Genomic DNA, 21,765 nt, shown 5'->3' with positions numbered 1-21,765 from the left:
GGCTTTAGCACTGCTATAACAGTTGGTCTGCAGCCAGCTGCTCACTCACAGAGGTCACTGAGCAGATAGCAACCCACACATTTGTGGATTTCACCTTCTAGGATGCTGGGGTCAACTGGCCACGATCTTTTCTTTGGGGGCCGTCGACACCAGCAGGGAAACCTGACTGGGGGTGGAGTTAGACTTTCGGACAAGAAGACAAATGCAGCCTCCTTCTCTAATTAGGTTTCTCATGGGCTGCAAGAGGAGCTGTGGCGCTCAGCCCAAGTATTCACACAGACATGATGTTTCCTTGGTGATCTGACAGGAAAGGAGACAGTCTCTTCTAAGTGTACAATAACCTTTTTCAAAGTTTCAGTGGTAAATCTCAAGAGGTTTGTATGGCCAAGCTATAGAGTAAAGGAGAATGAATGAGCAGACTACAGTCTTTCTTACCGCTGCTGTTTGTTTTGGATGGCAGTGCAGTGTGTGGTAATGGTGCTCAGGGACCACTCATGAGAGAGACAGGCGTGCATCTTGCTGGGTTGAATGAGAGGAGCGAGACAACTCTTTGGGTTGTTTAAGATCTTATGGGAGAAGAGAAATGTGTTGTTTCCAGACAATCGGAGGGAAAGTGATGATGCAGCATGGATGAGAGGGGGAGATGAATGGGATCTGTTACATAACCTGTTTTCCAAGATTTCAGATTGAGTTTGAGATTTCCCATACATTTTACTGCTGGTTTAAAGCATGTCTGTAAACTTGCAAATGGCCACAATGCGCTGTTATTTATAAAAGATGAACCACAGCATTAATTGAACTGTGCTACACACTGTGTTGTGGCAATGTGATCAATTGACACAATGACTCTACACTCAATCAATTCAAGTCATTATAAAAGTGAATGCATTGACTCAAATAATCCAGCAATCAGTGTTGTGGATTATTCAGGAAAAAAACCTCTGGTTTCTGAAGTTTTATGATATTGTAGTAGCATGCCAATTCAAATTTAAATGAAAGGTAACGATTAACCTGCACTCAGGATAATTCCAAAAGTCCTGTTCAAAGGGATCACAGGAAAAGACGCTCAGTAACATGATGTAACTTGGCATAGAAAGTGCGTGTGGGCACATGGACCGAGCGGTGCCGTGAGTGAAGCAACAATACAGCCGACAAGGGGGAGTTTCTTCTTGGAAAGCGCATGCAATCCCTACAAAAATTCCCGGTGACTTCAGATCCAAGGAGGTGGTGATATTCATGGGAGCACGATTCAAACTCTCTCACTTGGAGTACAGCTTCAGCAGCCCTGAAGCCAGCACGCTGCTCTCTTTTGAGCCTCTTTCTCTTGTTTAACATAAACTAAAACAGATGGAATAATGTTTGCCTAAAATAATAGTTGTTCACTGCTGGAAGGAAAGCTTAGAGTTTCTCACTTTGGACTGTAGTTAGGTGCTGATTTGACAACCTGAAGACATTACTGCGCAATCTCTTACCTGGGCATTATGAAGAGGTATCCAGGCTTTTTTCATTCCTGGGAGAGGATGTCGTCTTGCTGAACTCGTGTAGATTAATCGCGGACTTTTATTTCATTTGCTCACATTTTAGTGGCTCTCAATACAACTGTAACGCGATCTGCCTTTTTACGCGGTACTTTCAAAACGTTGCATGCTGAAAATGGACCGCGCAGGATTTGTTGTTTTGATGCTTTTGATTGTTGCGCTGGTGCAAATTAGTGACAGTCACAAGGACACAACAGGTGGGAGGAAAGAGGGTGCAGGGGCAGCCCAGGCGGTGTCGAACAAGCAGCAATCCCGGGTGAGGAGTCAAGGTCACTCGCCAAGGGAACCAGAGGACGATGCATCCCCGGAACCATCCAGTGAAACTTCTCCTGGGACCAGCCGGTCAATGACTCTTGTCCGACTTCCCAGGGGCACATCCAAAGCAGGACCGGCTCATGCTGCAGGCGTCTCCCGGGAAGACCCCGTCTCTGCGACGCGGGATGGTGCGCTGCGCACCGCCAGACACCCGGGCAGCCCGCTGCACAGGAGCGGAGTGAACCGGAGGCAGAGCAGCAAGACCGGCTCTGCCAGCACAAGGAGACTTGTTGGGTAAGAACGGAAGCCAAATGCTCATATAAAACATGTTTACTTTGCTTTATCAAGCTGTTTAAGCCATTCACGTTCACTGTATGGGCAGAAGTTTTTTAGGAATCTGTGTGACCTATTTTACTGAGTCCATGTGGTTTACTGTAAAGTGGTTGTGGGCCACTAAAGCAGAATATCTCTTCCTGTAATGCAATCCAAGTAATTATGTAACATATGACCCGCAGAAAAGGGCTTCAAAGTTGTGCTCCATGTCAATACAAAGCCGTGTGGATGGAATACATTAGGTGAAAGCTGTATACAAATGACTGTAATGTGTGTGTTTAGTTATCAGGGTCATGGCAGGACATGTAATAATAGCTGAGGTTAAACACTGTGCTGATTACTGGGCTGATAGTGGAGGTGTATAATGAGCAGCAAATGTATATGAATATATGAACTATTTTGACACTAATGTAACACTGCATTATCACCATTTCCTCCCATTACTACACATTACAGCATATTTAAATGAAAGTAGGAGAATGGCTGTAGACTACTTCAATGTGTGCACCCTTTTATTCTCTTGCCTGTGGCTATATGTAGTGGTTCAACCGGAGCCTTGGCTGGTGAACATTTGCAAATTTGCTTAGTGATCAGAAACACCTGTTTCTCAGATGGCCCTCTGTCAAAGCTGCAAATCCCTATTTTTTTGTCTTTGTTAAACTCAGGACGATGGGTTGTTTCCACATTAAAGCTCTTTTCTTTTTGTGAAATGAACCTTCATGTATCCAGTCCTTTTTGTTCCATAGGGACAAAGCGTGATACACACCAGAGGGAAAAGGGTTTACATAACAATCAGAGGGGGATTTTAATGGCTCACCTTGGGTTGCAGACACTGAAAAACAAACACAATATCTCTTTTGTGTGTCATAAAATGGGCTCTTGCCTTTAGGAAATTGATTATTTATATGGCTAATTAATGCGGAGGATGATTAAGGCAATTGGTGTGCCATCTGTATGCATACAAATAATGTACACTCACCTGCCTTAAACCTAAACATTGATAACATTGGGAATGTTTTCCAGTACTTATATCTGAATTGTATTTACTCTGTCCACAAAATAACTGTGTTTTATTGTGCACTGTCAATATGCCCTGATCCATCACACCTTAAAAATAACATTTCTTAGCCAATCCGTCAACCCGACAGTTGTTCTCATGCATGGTTGAATTTCGTTGCTGTCAATTTAAAGCAATGCATTAAGTAAATTCCTGCCTGTAGTGTTCAATCAGACATGCTTTATTACCTTGCTTGACATTGCCAAAAAAAAAGCATTCTCAAGTGTTGAATGAATTGGCTTCTTTGAGTTTTATAGAAACATAAAGGTGGCGTTACATAACTTCCAGGGAACATTATAGTAGTCTGAATGGTGACACATTGATTCATTAGCTTAAGATGAATCACCCGCCACTTGTTAGAGAAAGTGTTTTCATGACACATTTCCTCTCTGAATTCCCACTCAGATCACTCATTTAGTGGACCCGGAGGCACTGGAAGCACCAGGTTTACTTTTCATACTCAGTATGACTCCCTTCTGTGTGCACCTGTCAGTTGTGGAATGATTGAGATATCTCAGTGGTGAAATTATACCCTGTGCCTCATGTTTGAAATACAAATATAACTATGTGTGAACATGGTTTTATCTTCATTTTAACCTGGGGCAGGATCCTAATTATGTTGTATAACGTTCTCCATTACATACATATATCCCTTGACGGAATTTGAATGTGATGACTGATGTATTTGGCACGGGCCTGGCCTGATGTGTTTGATTTATGACAAAGTTAAGCCTGCCAGAGGGCCCAAAACAACTGCACGTTATCCCTGTGACGCCCCAGTAAGACTTGCAGTATCCAATGAGCCCAATCCAACTGAGGTCAATGAGTCAATTCCCGTTATCTTCTCAAATCACCATGAGTCAGACATCCACTTACTGTAATATCTCGTGAAAGGATGACGGGGCACAGATCCTTGCCAGCGCGGTGACTGTTGCCCTCAAGTTGCTCTTGCGGTCTGGTGCTTTTTCATCTATCTCACTGCGATAAATTGACCCGTGCTGAATGTGTGGATTAAAGAGTGCAAAGAATGCAGTTCTTACTGTTTAAAACTTGTCATCTCTCATTTGCTCAGTGATTTATAGAAGATGCAGGGTGCTTTTCATGTCCCGTGTGTCTCTCATAATCCCTTCAAGGCTCCGATAACTGTTTTTGTTTTCACTCGACTCGTGCATTACAGAGGGACTGGATCCTCGTTCAGATAGGGTTTCGTGACTTGCCCTGACATTTTTATCAAATAAAATGCAATTATAGTGTAATCTCTAAAGTGTTCATATCAATAGGAAAGCCACAACGGAATGATCTGTAACTGTAACAGCCTTAGCAACCAGATCAGCTTGTCGTGCAAAGATTTGATGTTATTGCTCCATGGATTATTAAAATGTCCTTGTTATTTATGGAGGCTTGAAGCTGTACCGTCAGAGTCTTAATTCACCTTTTTTTGTATTTGTCTTCCTTTCAGGCCTAATGTCTGTGGAGGTCAGCAGTGCTGCTCAGGCTGGGCTTTGGCACCAGGAACTAATCGCTGCATAAAACGTAAGTAAAAACCTTGATTGTCCTATTTACATTTGAAATAATAATCTAAGCTACGAAATATATCTATTTTATTATTTACATACTAAGGACACACATGGTTGTAAGGTCTGCAAGCAGCACACAAGCACACTGACATGCATTATGTACATTAGAGCTTTCTGAACTAGTAAACTTCTCAGACAGAGGCTTTAGAATCTTATTCACACAGACTGAACATATAACTCAGTAAATGGCCACTAATGACTGTCCTGTCAAGTGGAATAGCCCAATGAAAGTTTTCCTAGGGTGTTATTGTCCTCATGCTTTTTCTTTTCATGTTGGATCCCCGCATGGAAATTACCATCATTAGCACTTGGCTCGCTCTATGACAGAAGCCCTTAATTATGGGTGGAACGGCTTCTTCTTTTATTTGACCTCAGCAGTATTGGATATCCTAACTGCCAGATAATTAAAAAGTGGACTAGAAGATACTGCGAGAGAATGAACAATCGACCACTTCTTGAGAAGCAAAATTGGTATAACAGTATCCGTGCCCGCAGAATTCCGACAATCATACTGCAGGTTTTCCACAGATTTTAAATGAACCCAGCGATGCTGCTTTGTTATCCTAACTTAATATTGTCTGTCACATTACAAGGTAAAAAAAAACAATGCAAAATTGCGTAGATTGTTGTTTTGGATCACTGCTGAAAACAAAACATCTGATTTTGGGTCGGAGGACGGGTTCCAATTCAGCACAGAAATGGCTACAGCTTGAACTAAATGTAGTCTTTTTATGTGATATTTGAATTTCATGTTTACGACCGCCATTGTTGCTGCAGACTGAAATAACATGTTGGAATTGGAGCTTTTTTAGAGAGAGTTATCTTTACATTTTATGAGTAAAGTAAAACCCACACGGCAGCTGGCATCTATCTATCAATGTAGCAGCTAGCTAGCTATAGGCCTACCTCTCTTTGACTTGTTTACTGTTTTCTCAGTTTCTCTTTGCTAATTATCCCCCTCACACACACACACAGTTGACACACATTTCTGCCGATTACACAACAAGCTGATTGGCCCCATCTCCTTCCCATCTCTCCAGTGCAAAGCATCCTCCTCATTTTTTTCTCAAGTCTCAGCTAAAGGCACACTTACCAAGGTGTAAATTACATCTAGCGTGGAGCTGCGGCTACTCAAATTAAAAGAGTAAATACTTTTAATCTGCCAAAAAGTAACAGGTCCAGTCTAACCTGCCTGTGTTAAACAAGGCAATGCATCTTAAGCAGGCCAGGGTCTGTCCAACCATCTGGACCCTCTTACAGCTTGGCCCTCACCCAGGTCTGACTGGAGGCTATGCTATCATCAGCTGAGTGAAGCCTCACGGCCGGCAAGGTGCCAACACAAAGGCCCCAGACTGGAGCTGGGACTGGAAGCCCCCACGTAGAAGACCTCCATGGAGGAAAACAGGCTCAGGCTATCTTTATTTCGTCCCCACCAGAGACCCAGGCTGCTTTATTAGGCGATGGCAGCATGAGAAAACATGTTCACAGTGGGGACAAGTAAAAGGAACAAACCTGTTGTCTGGAAGCATAAGTAAAAACATATCATGGCTGAGCTGCTTCTAGGAAATTCTCACTGAAGGGATTGAAGTCATGTCTAATATTAAAAGTGTCAGCTGCTTGCTGGATTGGGTGTCTCACTTATGGCTTCCAAACAATACCTCCTTGTTCAATTGGGTTGAGCTCATAGCAAATCTATGGCAGGAATTGGATCACTTGTTGTCCAGGGAATGCGCTTACATGTCTTTAGAAGTGTGGATATAAAACCGTCTACGTCTGAGTCTCTGTGGGTCTGGTCGGAGATTGTTGTCTAGCTCTCCGAAGCTTCCATCCTGCCCATGTCCTGGCAGGTTCGGTGCTGACTGTCTCTGTTTTCGGCTTCAGGATGGATGGTTAGCAGACTTGTTTTTGTATTGAAGTGCATTCCATGTGCTCAAAATAGCTAGGGTTTTTAGATACAAAGCTTTGATCGATTAAATACAGAACATTGCGTTTAGACTGCCGGTGTTTATTTATCTTTTAGTTAACTTGATGATTTTAAGTAAAGATGAAACTTCGCAGGTTTTTATGACAGACGTTTTACCCAACTATTATTAATGGTGGCTGAGAATCAAAGGAGTGTGTACTGTATGAGCGTTGTGTTTGGCCAAGTGTGAGCTTGGCATTACTTCCATTTGTTAACTTGAAGACAGGATCGAAGCTCAAGATGAATGGAGCATCTCGTTTTTTGGGTCATGCGCTTATACTTTATTGCCCGCTGAGCCCAGGTTCACATCTGTTCCTAAAAAAGTAGTGTTGCTTAGATGAAGAGCAGAGGGAGGCCATATTGTATCCTCACGCAGCCACAGCCCACCTGTAGCCTTGTTTGAGTTATAATACAAGACTGTCTGTCAGCTGCAATACTGAGGAAGTGTTTGTGCTGAACACTGCAGATGGTCAGCTGAACGTCTGGATCAAAATCTCTATGGAACATTTTCAACCGGATTTCATGTAATCTTACACCACTTTAGGAAGCTGTGGGAATCTTGTATGTGACAGTAATTGGCACACAAGAGCAAGTTGTTCTATAAAATGTGTATCAGATTGTAGTAGGAAATTGCTACATAAATCTGTTTACAAAATAGTAAGCTACTTAGCTGTGATAATAGGATGAAAGTTTAAATTGCTGGCAAGTTTATGTGTAAATACAGTAACCCCGAATTAGGTGGTAATTCTGTGAAGAATTGCTGTTTTGCCGTTTTGGTTTACCACATTTCTTGGGAAAAAACAATTAAAGTAAGACCTTTAAAAGCCAGTGTTACCGGAGAATAGAGTTGAGTTTTATCTGTCCTCCTTTGTATCGGCTTTCAGAGGCTTCAGTCTTATCTTTGCACCTTTTCAATGTGGCTTTCACTCATACCTAGCTGTAAATGGATTCTTGGATAGGCTACCAGGAGGTACAGACTGAGGTAACGGATCCCTTTGGCAAGTCAGATACCTCCTAGTTTTACAACAAAGGTCTGTGAGGCTGTCCTTACTTTAGACACAGCTTTCTCTTCGAGCTAAATGTCAATATCTGTTTTGAGCAGATGGAATGTTTACCATGTGAAAGATAATGAGTGCATCTGTCACATGATTAAGATCCGCTCATCCCTGGCCCGTGCTTCACCATTCCACCAAATGTCATTAACATTTCCGCAGTAGTTTTTCCTTAATTCTGCTGACAAAGTAACCAACCCGAAAACATAACCTCTTTGCCTGAGGAAATTAGCACTAAGAACAAAGGTCAGCATGTGTGTTGCAGGTATTTTGTCATTAACTAAGTATTGAAGAAATTGAAATTCATTCCAAGGGGGACAAGAATGTCTGTATCAAATCTCACTGAAATCCATCCAATGGTTATGTCACCAAAACCACACACGGCTCGCTGAAGAGGAATGCTACAGTAGGTGTCGGCGCCGCTCATACTGCCAGGGTCACTATACATCAGATTTATGTTGTGTTGCTCTGGTTCCTCCAGTTGACATGGCTGTTTTAGTAATTGGATTAATGGCATAGTCTACCACACACAGTGAATGTACAGGACAATATAGAATACTTACGGACTGTGGGCCTTCAGACTCCCTGCAGCACAGACAGGAACTGGCTTTACATTTAACCTGAGCTCATAATGCTCCCTAAAGTGCCGGCTTTAACGGAATTTATTTCACCACACTATACATCACAATATTTTGGCGAAAGCACGCAACACACATGGCAACTTTCTGCCAGCGGCAGGAGCATGACCCTCTAAAAAAAAGCAGATGTTGTTTAATTTAAACCCCTCACTGTCTCAGAGAGTGCAGATGAAAGGTGCATCATTCACAGGGAGGAATAAAGTTGTTTTCAGTCTCTGAAGCAGTTGGTGATTGACAGAGTGAAACGCGGTAGAAAATAGTTTCTTTTTGATTGCCTTCCAGCTTTCTTTGGCCTGCTGTGCATCTCAGGGCCTCACCCCAACCCTAAAATAACTCCTCATGCAGAAAGTCTCTCTCTCTCTCTCTCTCTCTCTCTCTCTCTCTCTCTCTCTCTCTCTCTCTCTCTCTCTCTCTCTCTCTCTCTCTCTCTCTCTCTCTCTCTCTCTCTCTCTTGCTTACCTCTTTCATGACAAGGTAACTTTCCTTCCTAGCATGTTTCCTATTTACCACCATGTCCCCAGTGTAGTTTAAGTATGATTGAAGCCCTCCAGTGTTGTGAGAGCATGTAAGTCTTATGTTCAGAGATTGAAGCAGCTGTTCCCCATGACAGATATCAAACCATCCCAATGTGGGTTTTATGTGAAAAAAATATTACAAACAATCATAGCAAAACTATACAAATCCACAGTTGCTGTTGTGTGTGAATCCCTTTTACAGTTATGCTCTTCTTTTGCTACAACATGTGTGAAGCAGCTGGAGAAGTATCAAGGACAAACACGTGCGAACGCTTTCTGACCTCCAAAACAGTACCCAAAAATGTAGGTTCACCATCTTCACCTAATAGATACAAGCCGTCTCGCTTTGCTTTTCATTTGCTACACAATAGAATATCCTCCTATATTTGGATTTAGTCTAACAGTGAACTTTGCCCTCTGCATTCAAACTAAGACTTGATCTTCAAAAGGTTGCCTCGAAGGCAAAAGCACCCACATAGCTCTGTGATATTTGCTTTTATTTTAACTTGTCATGTGCTTTGTTTTTAATGGTAGGAAAGATACTTTATTATGCATAACAATTGAATGAATGAACTGTACTGTTATGGTTTTATGGCACTTCTTAGGATAGTGACATTCAGCTAGAGGTCATGAGCTGAAGTGAAGCACATGATGCAGGGTGAACAATGCTAAATTAATTAGTTATGAGTTGATATCCAATGGAAAATGTGCAGTTTCATACATCAAATGTCATAGGCAGCTTTGATTTCAGCTGTTATCCTCAGTTTGTACGATGATGAATATCTCACCTATTTAATAATACATTGTCATCATTCTGCAGCATTGAGGCATTCATATTCCAAAAGAAAAACCTACTTTCCCACAGCTTTGAAAAAAGACAGCTTACATTGATGAGAACCAAACCTTGTGAGCGGTGTCCTCTGTTTTACAAGAACAGGAGGAGGTTTTTAAAACGCTGGTGTTTCTGGTGACTTCATTTGAAATGACTGCCGCACATACAGCCACAGAGCCTTCCTCAGCTTTATATGTCGTGTGTGGATTTGTGGGGGTTTAGTTTACGGGCATGACACTCCCTTGGCAGCCCTGCAGAGAGTTATGGTCCATTGGACATATCCTGTAATCAATACACACCCCATTGGCCCAAAACCCATCATTAACATGCTGGACAGCTCGTTCTTTGCTCTTCTCCACAAACCAGGAGTGCTGCTTTCTCCACTCCAGCTGGTGTGTCTGCTTAAAGGTTGCAATTGCGTTCTGTTTTTTGCCTCCTGCGCCACATGTTTTTCTAATTGCTACCATAGACGAAAGTGTGGTGCAAATGATGTACTGTTCAGCGTCTGGACCGAGACATCTTCCTGTTAAATTTATTTCTTGTTTATTTGCACATTCTTGTTCATGAGCTGCTATATTATGGTAATGAAGAAGTAGAACAAACATGGCTATGTTTAGATGAAAGATATTCTCTAATAACACGCTTTCATGATGCAAAAAGTTGACGACTACCGCCTATCTCTTAGCAGAAAGCCTGAAAAGCAAGAATGGGCTTGATTGACAGTTACAAAGCAACATTAACAACCAGCACCCCTCTCCTTCAGTCACACACACGCTCGCTGAGGCCCCAGTGTTGTTAAGTCAGACTGTAGTCAACCATATATCATGGCACTCTCCTGCTTAAAGACCATATGGAAGTTGTTGCGATGTGATCCCTCAGGAGGATGGGGTTTGTGGCTTTTTGGTGAACACCACGTTTCTCAGAGTCAGCTTTACATGTTGCGGGCGTACGCCCCCAGATCCAGATATCCTTGACAGAGCGCCTCAGCATGTGGCTCATTAGAATCTGAATGTGGGAGTCTGAGGGTTGGAGGCACGATATAGCGCGGCTAAAAGTAATGTACACAGTGTCATGGGTCAAGTGTAGGTTAACAAAATCCCCACACAGAGCTGAGGTGGGTTAGGAGAATAAAAGCTACAACTACTGTATTGGACCAAAACGCCCACACTGATTGAAATATGTGCATCCATGACATAGGCACCTTAATCCGGTGAAATATTACCCTTGTAAGATTTACCACAAAGAGAAAAATAAAGGATTAGTCAAACAGTGTCAGATTCCCTCGTTCTGGTTCTGATTAGGACTGATAGAGAACTTTAGAGTTACAGTAACAGTTTGGTTAAGTTAGCGTTTGGCAAGCCTGAAGTGATAGCATTTGCAATGGCAACCATGTGGAAATCACATGCTGTAAAGAGATTAACACTCACTTGAAATGATTAGCATTGAGAGGCAATTGTATTAACTGCTCAATAGACCAATTCTTACTCCCTTAACGGATAGCTAGTCCGGATGAGAGGCAAATCTTAAGCTTGCTTACCCCTGCTGCCTCCCACAATCCTCAACACTTGACCTATTTCATGAGATCTGTCAGGTTCAGTGGTAACTCCTAAAAAGAGGCTCTTGCTGTCATCGCAGGATGTTGAACAGACTACGTTTCAGTGACAAGAGTTTTACAATTGTCTATATACGGTTGCTTTAAATTCAGAGCAAATTTTAGGACCTAATTTAATTGGTAAATGGACTGTACTATAGCTCCTTATCCAGTCTTCGAGACGCCTCAAAGACCTTTACATACTTCATTCTTCACCTTCATACTTTATCATTCACCCATTCATACATCGCTGAGGCTTAACATTCTTGACCAACATTGCATCCACATGTATATACACACATTCTTTCTATAGATTTAACACTGTTATTTTATCGTATCTCCTAGAATCAAACCAGAAACGGCTACACTGAAACAGACAGTTCTAGGTAATTACCTAGAACTGTCTGTTTCAGTGTAGCCGTTTCTGGTGCAACTGTCATTTTTACTTTCATTGATATTTTCTAACTTCCTCTCTTTAATTACAGTGTTGAAAGGGACTTTAGTCAAGCCTTTTGTCGTATTCTACTAAATTCAAATCTCTGGAGCAGCTCCCAGCCTCTAAATCTCATAATGGCGCGTAATGCGCTCAGCCTGGAAAAAGTCCTTCCCAAGATTCTGGCGATTATGCTTTCATTATCAATATTATTTTCAAAAAAGATCAAATTACCTCTGGTAGCACTGTTGACCTGCGTAAAGTGAGGAGATTTCTCTACATGTTTGAGTTATGTCGGATATTGGTTTCAAATGGCCCCTTGCTGAATGAAATAACTGTAAAGGTTTGATGGGTTGTGTTACTCTGAGTCACAGAGTGGGGAACGGTGAATCTCTGGTGGATTGTAATGAACTGGAAACAAGCTCTTAGTTGGAAATTAGAGTCCAGTGAAAGGGGGGAGCGAGAATGGTAATTTTCCTAATATAGACATGCACATACAATCCGCTTATAACAGGTAACTGTAGCCCACTAGAGAAATTTGAACCATGCTTAGCTCTATAAAGACCCTACGGTTACTTTATTACCTACAGAATTACTGTGCATTTGCCTCGAACTTTGACTACAGAAATACCTTTTAAGGTTTATATTCTTACAGAACTGATCCCTTTACTCCGAAGTGAACACTATTTGCAGAAAGATGGCCAAGGCCGTCAGGCGTTTTCTTTAGGCCTCCTTAAAATATCCTTATGTAGCTTAGGTTTGAGGACTGAAGGGAGAAAAGACCTCAGACCCACCTAAATGTAAAGTTGAAGATATATTTTTAGGGGAAAGAAAGTGCTGTGTCCGCATTAATAATGTGTTTCATACAGATTGTCCTGGATCAGCATGTTTGGTTGGAGGGTTCAAAGCTGCCAACAGTCTCCCCTTTTCAGATGACTGGATCTCAACACAGTCTTGCAAAACTTGGCCAGTTGGCTTAGTTATAATTGAGGGTGAAGTGGCAATGCCAGGAATGTTTGCCATTTATTTTCTTTTATTTCTGATGGATTCCCATTTTATTATTACTCTCGCAAAGCAATAATTGCTGCACATATTTGTAAAATGGATGGAATGTGAGCCAATTAGTTTTAATGATGTGCAAGACAAATCTGCATGACAGCAATTACTGCGACAATGTGTTCAACAGCCCAGAGGCCGGGCCCAGAGACAACACAGACAGGCAGTGGCAGGATACGCTGCGGCCGGCCAACAGGCTTCATGTGGGGCACATGTCTGGCCCAGAGTCACTGACCTGTCCATTTTACTGTCAGCACAGGCGACATGTTTGTCTGGTGTCATTTCTGTGTGTCCCATGGCTGAAAACGAGCCACATGTTGCAGAATTAAACACATATCCCATCATCAGCCAGCCGCCTACTTCATTCATTGGATTCTTTTTCTTACCTGCACTGTTTCTCATATTAATTCAGACAGTTTATTTGAAGAACACAGTCTCACACATTACTAAGTTCTCCCCCTGCGGCATAATATCACTGGAATCTGTGGACTATTGGATCCACCTCTTCATCCCCAAACTTGAGGTTAAACAGACTCCGGACGAGGCGGTGGCAGACAGCCAGCACGTACTTTAGTTAGATGATTGATTTAACTCCTTGCCAAACAGAGCCCAGGCAATTCCTACTTTATCCCATGATGGAAAATTCGGATCACATACCAAGTTATATATATCCACAACCACATCTCTTTAAATGTGTATGCTTAATCAAAAAAGGGGCTACATTTTCCTCATAGTAGTTAAATCAAAATACTCTAGTGAATTGGTTTCTAAATAAAAACTGGTCAACCAAAAAACAGAAGAGGGTGGTTTGATATTTAATCTTCAATGTGTTAGTTTTTCTCACTGTACCACACGCTGATGATGCTTAATGCAGTGGTCTTTCAATAAGTGTGCATCATCTAAGACAACTCAAATGTACTGTAGAGCCTGATGTGGCACTCTTTGTGTTCTGTACGTTTGTTACGCGCTGCTGTCATTTTCCTTGTGTCACTTTAAAGCTCATGTCACCAAGAACAGACATTTTTAGGGTCCAGTGTGCCTTCACTTAAAAAAAAAAACATAAATTATCCCCTTGAGTCTGAGCAGAGTGGCAACAACAGGAAACTCACAGCAGGTAATGCGCTGTTCGCCACCAGTGGGGCCCTTTTTTCCGACTGCCAGCACTCGTCCCTGCCAAGAGCGGTGGCAGCGTTCCTGCCTGCGATCTGTCAGTGTCCACAGCATCTGTGTCAATAGCATTCCTCAGCCCTGTTGACAGAGCGCCGTTGTTTGCTTTAACCACCACCGACCAGTGGCCTGATTTACTGTTTGAGGATAATGTCATAAATCCTCAAGTGCCGTCCACGCGGCCCACGCCATACATTTGTGTCACAAGATCAAGAGGCTGTTTACTTTGCTCTGCGTGCCGCAGAGTTTTTCAGTATCTGGAGTGTGATGCTGGTAGAGTGACACATATTATTTTTCCATGACCATGAAATGTTCTTAAGACTGTAAGCTTGAAGACTATTGGTAATATTATGCACGCATTCCTCTTAAAGTACAGTAAGCCCCTACAGGTTTTGTTTGTTTTTCAAATAAAAGACACAGGCATTTAGTGGATGAAGTGTCAGCTATTTACAGTTGACGTTGAGTTTTTTCCCATTCGCTCATGTTTTTATGGCCTCTTACTTTCATTGGCTTTTTAAGCTTCCTGTGTTACAGTGAAAGCCCTCACTGGATTCTAGATCAGTGACGAAATATATTTTAAGGAACTCACTTTGTATAGAAATGCTGGCGGCACTTAACTGAGCCATGGACCTGAAGTATAGGCTTTACCTCAGCCAGAAATTGGATAAGGATTTAATGTAAGTGATCATATACATTTAGACTAAACAGGGCAGTTAAAGACTCAAGAGAAATTGAACATGACAGCCCCTTCAGGCCCTCTGCTGAAGGAAAGGGACAGAGAAGGTTGAGAAGTGAAACTAATGGCCCCTTGATTGAATCAATTTAAAGTGAGCCCCGGTGTTGAGATCAGGGAAAGTCTTTCTGCTACTGCTCCTTCATACAAGGGGGGCACATGCTCTAACATGACCTGCTGAAAACTTGATCTCCATCTGTGCTCTTTCTTCAGCTGACTGCCAGCCCCCCTGCCAGAACCGTGGCTCCTGCAGCCGGCCACAGACCTGCGTGTGTCGCTCAGGCTTCCAGGGGCCCCGCTGTGAGGAGGTGGCTCCAGAGCAGGTGTACATCCGTGATGGAGGAGCCCTGAGGCGCGTTCAACCCGGGATCAACCCTTTCCAGAGAGACCAACCGCGAAGAAGGCCGTCAGAAAGGCAGGCCATCGATACCACGAAGGTCCAGCCCCCACGACCTGCGACCACCAGACTGCCTGTGTGAGTGATGCAGCTGTGCTGCCTAACGCTTCTTATAATAGCCGGGAAGAGTCTCATAGCTTTGCCAAAGAAGGATCGGTCAAAAAATAACCAATAATATGTTTTAATGGTCTTCCATCGACTGTTAATTATGGCCCGGTTACACCAGGGTAGTTGGTGAACTAGTGTAATTGATGAACAAACATCTATTACACTAGTGTGTGGTCAATGCCTAACCTTAACCATTTAGAAGGAGTTTCACAAATTGAGGGTAGCCATTCAGACACAATAGATTTTCCATCATGTTTCTAGATGATTTCATTTAATAAACATATATTGTAAAGGGTAACAAAAAGATGTCATAGCCAAGTAGCTTCCCAAGTAACTAACTAATGCTAGCTTTAACTGTCGGACAGATAGTAAGTTTGGTCATTAATGGGACAATTAGTTCACACAATTTGTTAAAAATATGTATTAATACCATCAATTATTGTATTAAGGCTTTCACTTAACTATTCCTGTTTATGGAGCAGTAAAAAAGAGTTTGATCATTTCTCCTGGATCTTTGATCAAACGTCAATACTACCAGGATAATTTGCAATTGGTCAATGGCACAATTTTGCGTGATAATGTAACGGAGAATATAACTTACATACGCAGGTTTTGTATCTCCTTATTTACAATGTCAACCCTGCAGACAGAGAAACCAGACTTTTTTGTCTGAAGCCAGACTTCATTTGAGTATATACAATATTTTTTATTTAATTGGTGAATTTATTATTCTGTGGCTTTTCACTGAGAGATATTTTTTTCAAGCTACCAATACCGTCACACAGGCAGGATCATAGAAAAACAAATGGTACACTCTTCAACAAACAGTAGTTCATTACACTGCTGTTCAGCGCTGGTTGTATTTATCTTTGCAATAAATTAAAACCAGATGAACGGGTTTATAAGTTAAATCTTTGATACACTATAAGTAAAACAAATACAGAGTAAAGCAAGTCAGCATTTACTGCCACTTGCTGCCATGCTTGAGAAAGCATTAAGGTAAATCTGTGAAATGTAGGAAAATATTACATGATTTACCAGGCAGGAGTATTACCCGTGCTATTTGCTGTGAAAATAGAGCTGGGAGATTATATTTTCTTTAGGCTTTGACTTTGTTCTTTGATTTGTTGGAATAACGGTGACTATAATGTATCCAACTAATAATTGCTTGGATGAAGGCCTCTTTTAGTGCATTCAGCAAACCCTCCAAAGAACTACTAATCAGACGGGCCTAATCGTTTCTTGGCTTGAACGTCTGACTGTTTTAATTCCAGTAATTCCAATCTTGTTGGAAATAACTTTTTTGGTTGATTCATTGCATAACCATGGCAAGAAGTATATTCATGATGGAGGGTGCTAAAAGGAAATAATTGTTTCCGGGAAGAATTTTGACAGGTCTTTATTGCTTACAGGTTTAGACTTATCTTGTCAAATTATGCTCCATTTGGGATTCTCGCCCGAAGCTTTTCTTATCCACTCACAGTCGGTTAAAGTGTCACAATTTGTTTGGGCCCTGAGGTCCTCATTCGCTTTTTAGCCAGTTTGTCATCTGGGTACTTTCTCTTTACCAAACCACTTAAACATTCTCAATTACATCTGACACTCATGGTGCTTCTTGTGCTATTTGTGAGGGTCTTTTTTTTGTGTCATTTTGTGCTTTTGCTGGTGTTATGAACAATTCTGGCTGAGCCCTCCACATGTTTGTGGTAGCTCAGTAAAACTACTAAATGTTTTGGCAGATGGTTCATAAAATACTTTTTGTACATCCTCCTTCCCGAAACGATTATCTTAGAGTTGTAGTAAATCTTCTAATCAATACAAGCCCTTTGAGGACTGCACACTTGCTGTGCATATGTTGTCTTTGTTCTTGACTCACAGGACATTTTTGCATCCTGAGTCACAGGTCTGGGACAAATCGCAAGAGACAAGGCTGCAGGTTCAACATTAAGAGGCAGACAGTTTGCCTGAGTCACGAATGCCCCTACTATGACTGTGTCCGTCTTTCATGTTTCTGCAGAAGTTGACTAAGAGGTGCTGTTAAGTTCAAGATGGATCATTTCCCTTTGGTGAAGTGCAAAATATTCAAGCATGCAGCTCAGACTAATCAAATTATTAGTTATTTCAACAAACATGTTTTCTGAATCTGCAGGACAGACTTAAAGCTTCTGCCGAAATATAAAAAAGTCTTCCTTTACACATTAGTACATTTGAATTGGAATACTTTACTTACTTCTTATTTCAGTACTTTTATAATTCACATGTAGAGCCCAAGCCTTGTGAACTGCTGCAAATGTTCTGCATTCTCCCAGTCTAGAATGATCTTTTAGGGGTGGGACAGGTTCCCCCCTGGAAAAGTGGTGGATGCAAGTCTTGGTTTCAAATATCAGGCTGATGTTCCACTGCGTCCAAAGCCAGGAAAGCACGAGCAATGTGAGGTCACAGAGAGTGAGGTTCAGATAGAGACAACATCAGTGCCAAGGCTCAATTACGAGTGAGAAAAGAAGCCAGGACAACTGACAGATAGCTCATGTTGGTCTTGTCCCAACTATGCTGAGGGAGCAAAGGCCAGCCTGCACATGAAACACTCAGCCAGTACTTTCTCCCTACTAGAGAAGGTGTGAGGTACTATATATGTCTTTCTTGGAGCAGACTTGGCTTGTTATGTCAGCAGCACCCTGTTACTGACCCAGCCTATCAAGTGGCGCCAAGAACAAGAAATAGAGTGGAGAAGGAATGAGACTTATAGAGATAAATGGATCATAAGGTTAATTGAAGCTGCAAACTGCAATGAATGAGTCCTCTCACATTCATGTCTGTCTGTGGCGTGGGGGAGACGCTGCCTGATGCTGCATTTTATTGCAGTGACCCCCAAAACAAAATTGAATGTAAAATGGCCGACTTCCCATAGGTTATTTGACAATGGCCAAATATAAAGGGCCATTAAAATGGCTCAATCCAATGGGCCAGTTACGTGACTCGATCCAATTGGCCAATCAAATGACTAAATTAAATGTGTCAAACAAATGGCTCGATTCAATCGACCAATCAAATGACTTGTTTCAAAGGGCCAATATAAAGGACTTGATGCAATTAGCCAATCAACATATTTTTGCGTTGCGTTGACGCTTGGAGGTGGGCGTATCTGAAGCTTGGGGATTTTTTGCGACCAACAACCAATCACATGAATCTCCCGCCCCCGACATACAAAGCAATAGCAATATTAAAACGAAGTAAACTGGATATAAAATCCCCAAACAGGCGAAAACCTACCAGTTTCATCCACTGTCTCTGCCACCTCCCTCCATGCCTCGCTCCTCCGGTTTGTATCCCGGTAGATCAGGGGTGGGGAACCTTTTTCCTCTCAAGGGCCATTTCAATTTTTACAATATCCTCAGAGGGCCGTACAAATTATTGACCTCTGCTTAAAATAACTAAAATCACAGCCCATTCATTTCTTTCTGTGCAAAGAAAAAGCAACCTCTTAACCCAGATATCTCACCATGACTCGCGTATGCATGCACGGTGTGGCGTGACCACCAAAACAGAAAGATATGGACACAAGATGTGTGCAAATGTATTTAGTTTCCTATCCATGTGAACATGATTTAAGTGGGGGGAGGGGCATAACCTCCTCTAGGGGGGTCCGGGGGGCATGCTCCCTCGGGAAGATTTTTTTTAAATGTTGAAGTTAAAAGCATCAATCTGGTGCACTTTGAGAGCAACATGAAGAGATCTATGGAAACATCTCTCAACACCCAGATGAAACAGAACTGGAAGCAGATTTATTTTTCTTTATGAATATTTTACAAATCACTCTCCTTTTAAACTGTATTCTTCTTTATTAATAACAACTTTTTTTTACTGTCATCTAGTATTTTGTACCCGTTTACTTTATTCTCTTATTTTTTTATAACTATAATGATCATATAAAGATGTGCCTTTACCTCACTGGTTGTAGAAAAAGCTTCTTATATTCGTTAGCATAGCTAGCTAACCAGATGCTAATAACAACAAAGTTATTGACTTTACGATCAGTATGACAGATGAACAGATCGCCACTGGGCTTACAACTAAAGACACAGCCACGCAAAAACTGCGGCATGTGTACGGCTCCTTATGGGTACTGCAATTTCTGAAGTGCTGGAGTGGCGTTCTGGTGCTCTCAGTCAGAACTGCATCCCTGTCAGTCGAGACATATACCACGTGATGACACGTTAAACTCGTGTTGTGTTCAAGGACCCTGACCTTGGCCAGGAAAAACAGGCACTCGCTTGTTTAATTTTTTTTCGGTCTAGATTTCTTACATTTTTTTCTTTTTTGCGTGATTTTATAAATTACCTCGAGGGCCGTACCAAATTGTCTCGCGGGCCGTATGCGGCCCGGAGGCCGGAGGTTCCCCACCCCTGCGGTAGATGAACAGAGACTGATCATACAGCACCGAGTGATTCACTACCGCTATAATGAATTTTCCCTCCATTTTTTGGAAAATGAGGAAATGACCTGCGTAGTCTCTCCCAGCATACACGCGGTTTTATTGGCTAGCGCTTGTACTGGCAGATTTGCATAAACGGGATTTCATTGGCTGACGCCTCCGTCGAGGCTTCAAAAGTTGAGCAATGTTCAACTTTTGAAGCCAGCAACGCCAGCAACGCCAGCAACGCCAGCAACGCCAGCAACGCCAGCAACGCCAGCAACGCCAGCAACGCTCCACGTCGCTTCCCAAAATGCAGTTCGGCTAAAAGTGACGTCACTCCATTCAAAGTGAATGGGCAGAAGCGTTGGAAGCTTCAACGCGCTCCGCTGTGTGGACGGGCCGTAACGGCCCCTACACACGGCGGCGTGCGTTGCCGCTTCAACGCTTCTGCCCATTCACTTTGAATGGGGTGACGTCACGATTCGCCGAACTGCATTGTGGGAGCAAAGCGTAGCTTTTCTCGCGGTGCTCGCTGCAAAAGTAGAGCAATGTTCTACTTTTGACGCCTCGACGGAGCCAATCAAATCCCGTTTATGCAAATCTGCCAGTACAAGCGCTAGCCAATCAAACGGCGTGTATGCTGGGAGAGCCAGACCGCAGTTCATTTCCTCATATGCCAAAAAATGGAGGAGAAAATAATCGTAGCGGTAGGGAATCACCCGGTGCTTTATGATCAGTCTCTGTTCATCTACCGGGATACAAACCGGAGGAGCCAGGCATGGAGGGAGGTGGCAGAGACAGTGGGTGAAACTGGTAGGTTTTCGCCTGTTTGGGGAGTTTATATCCAGTGTACTTCGTTTGAATGGACAGCTAGCAAGCATAGACAGTATATTTAGCCAGCATGAATGTAGCATGAATGCTTTGCTTTGTATGTCCGGGGCGGGACATTCATGTGATTGGTTGTTGCTCGCGTTGCTCGCGTTGACTCCCCAAGCTCAAGATACGCCCACCGCCAAGCGGCAACGCACGCCGCCGTGTGTAGGGGCCGTAACAGTATCCTTTCCAGACTTGAAGCTAAGCTATCATCTTCCTATAAGGCCCTGACACATCTACCAGATTTTGGGAGTCAGAGGCCGTCAGAGGCAGTCGGGCATTCGCGGCACCCTACTCAGGTTGGTGTGTCCCGCACCGTCGTTGCTTTTCGACACATTTTCACACCTCCCGCGGCCGATTCAACATGTTGATTCAACATATTGAATCGGCCAAAGAAAGTCGGCCAAAGAAATCACTCTGATTGGCTGTTGCTTCTTTTGAATGACGAATACACACTACCGCTGCCTGCTGGTGGGGACAGTTATTGCCACTCGTCGACTGAAGTCTTTGCGGTGTGTTCGTAGGCGGGCGGCGTAGGCGGGCGGTGTAGCCGACGCAGACGAGGTAGCGGACGTAAAAGTCGGGACGTAAAAGTCGGGACGCCTTCGGTACGCGTTCTTTGGTCTCAGGTTGGTGTGTAGCGGCCTTTAGAGTCATTCATTTGCAGTTTTCTCATAATAAACCTTCAGACAGAAAGCAAAGTCATTTTCACCGTGACAGATCTGTCCACCACATTCAGAGGGAATTCCGCTCTGTCAAATCTAACCACAGCTGCCATGTTGTCAGTCCTGTGTGGGCACACCTGCCTCCTGAAATGTTATCTTAAATAATAAACTGCTTCCTGAATAGTCCTACTGAATGAATGCAACACATTTATCACTGACAGCCTAGAATAAAAGTCTTGTTTGGATGGACAAAACATATGAGGAGTTCAGTGGGATTCTGGGACATGGGAATACAACTTTTCTTGTACTTCTTTCTCCAGTCCTCCAATTCCTCCTCTGACCATTTAAACTGTCTAAATTGTCCCAGCTGGCTGTTCTGTAGGATTACACCTGTTAGATTTAAATTAGGTACATCCTATATGCATCTGGCAACATATATCAATTCCCTTCTCTGTCTAAATGTGTTTCACTGTTAAACAGTGTTTCCTGTGGGCGCTGTGCTCAGCAGTAGTGAAAGAGCTTGTCCTGTCAGCACGAGATCCTGCATATCACAGCTAGGTCTGTCAAC

The 21,765-nt window shown here is 42.7% G+C and overlaps 1 protein-coding gene across 1 annotated transcript in view; it reads left to right on the top strand.

Moving 5' to 3' along the window:
- Window positions 1-493: 493 nt before the first annotated feature.
- The window catches only part of LOC117550076 (latent-transforming growth factor beta-binding protein 2), a 94,229-nt gene continuing 72,957 nt past the window's right edge, over window positions 494-21,765 (top strand). Inside the window, exons 1-3 of the mRNA XM_034222374.1 lie at window positions 494-2,087; window positions 4,643-4,716; window positions 14,954-15,215. Of these exons, the coding sequence (XP_034078265.1) occupies window positions 1,645-2,087; window positions 4,643-4,716; window positions 14,954-15,215 (779 nt within the window). The 5' untranslated portion in view covers window positions 494-1,644. The remainder of the gene's footprint in view (window positions 2,088-4,642; window positions 4,717-14,953; window positions 15,216-21,765) is intronic.

This window comes from Gymnodraco acuticeps, unplaced genomic scaffold, assembly GCF_902827175.1.
Source record: "Gymnodraco acuticeps unplaced genomic scaffold, fGymAcu1.1, whole genome shotgun sequence".
Lineage (NCBI taxonomy): Eukaryota > Metazoa > Chordata > Actinopteri > Perciformes > Bathydraconidae > Gymnodraco > Gymnodraco acuticeps.
Note: the sequence above shows the minus strand (reverse complement) of the source record. Positions and strands in the feature narration are given on the sequence as shown.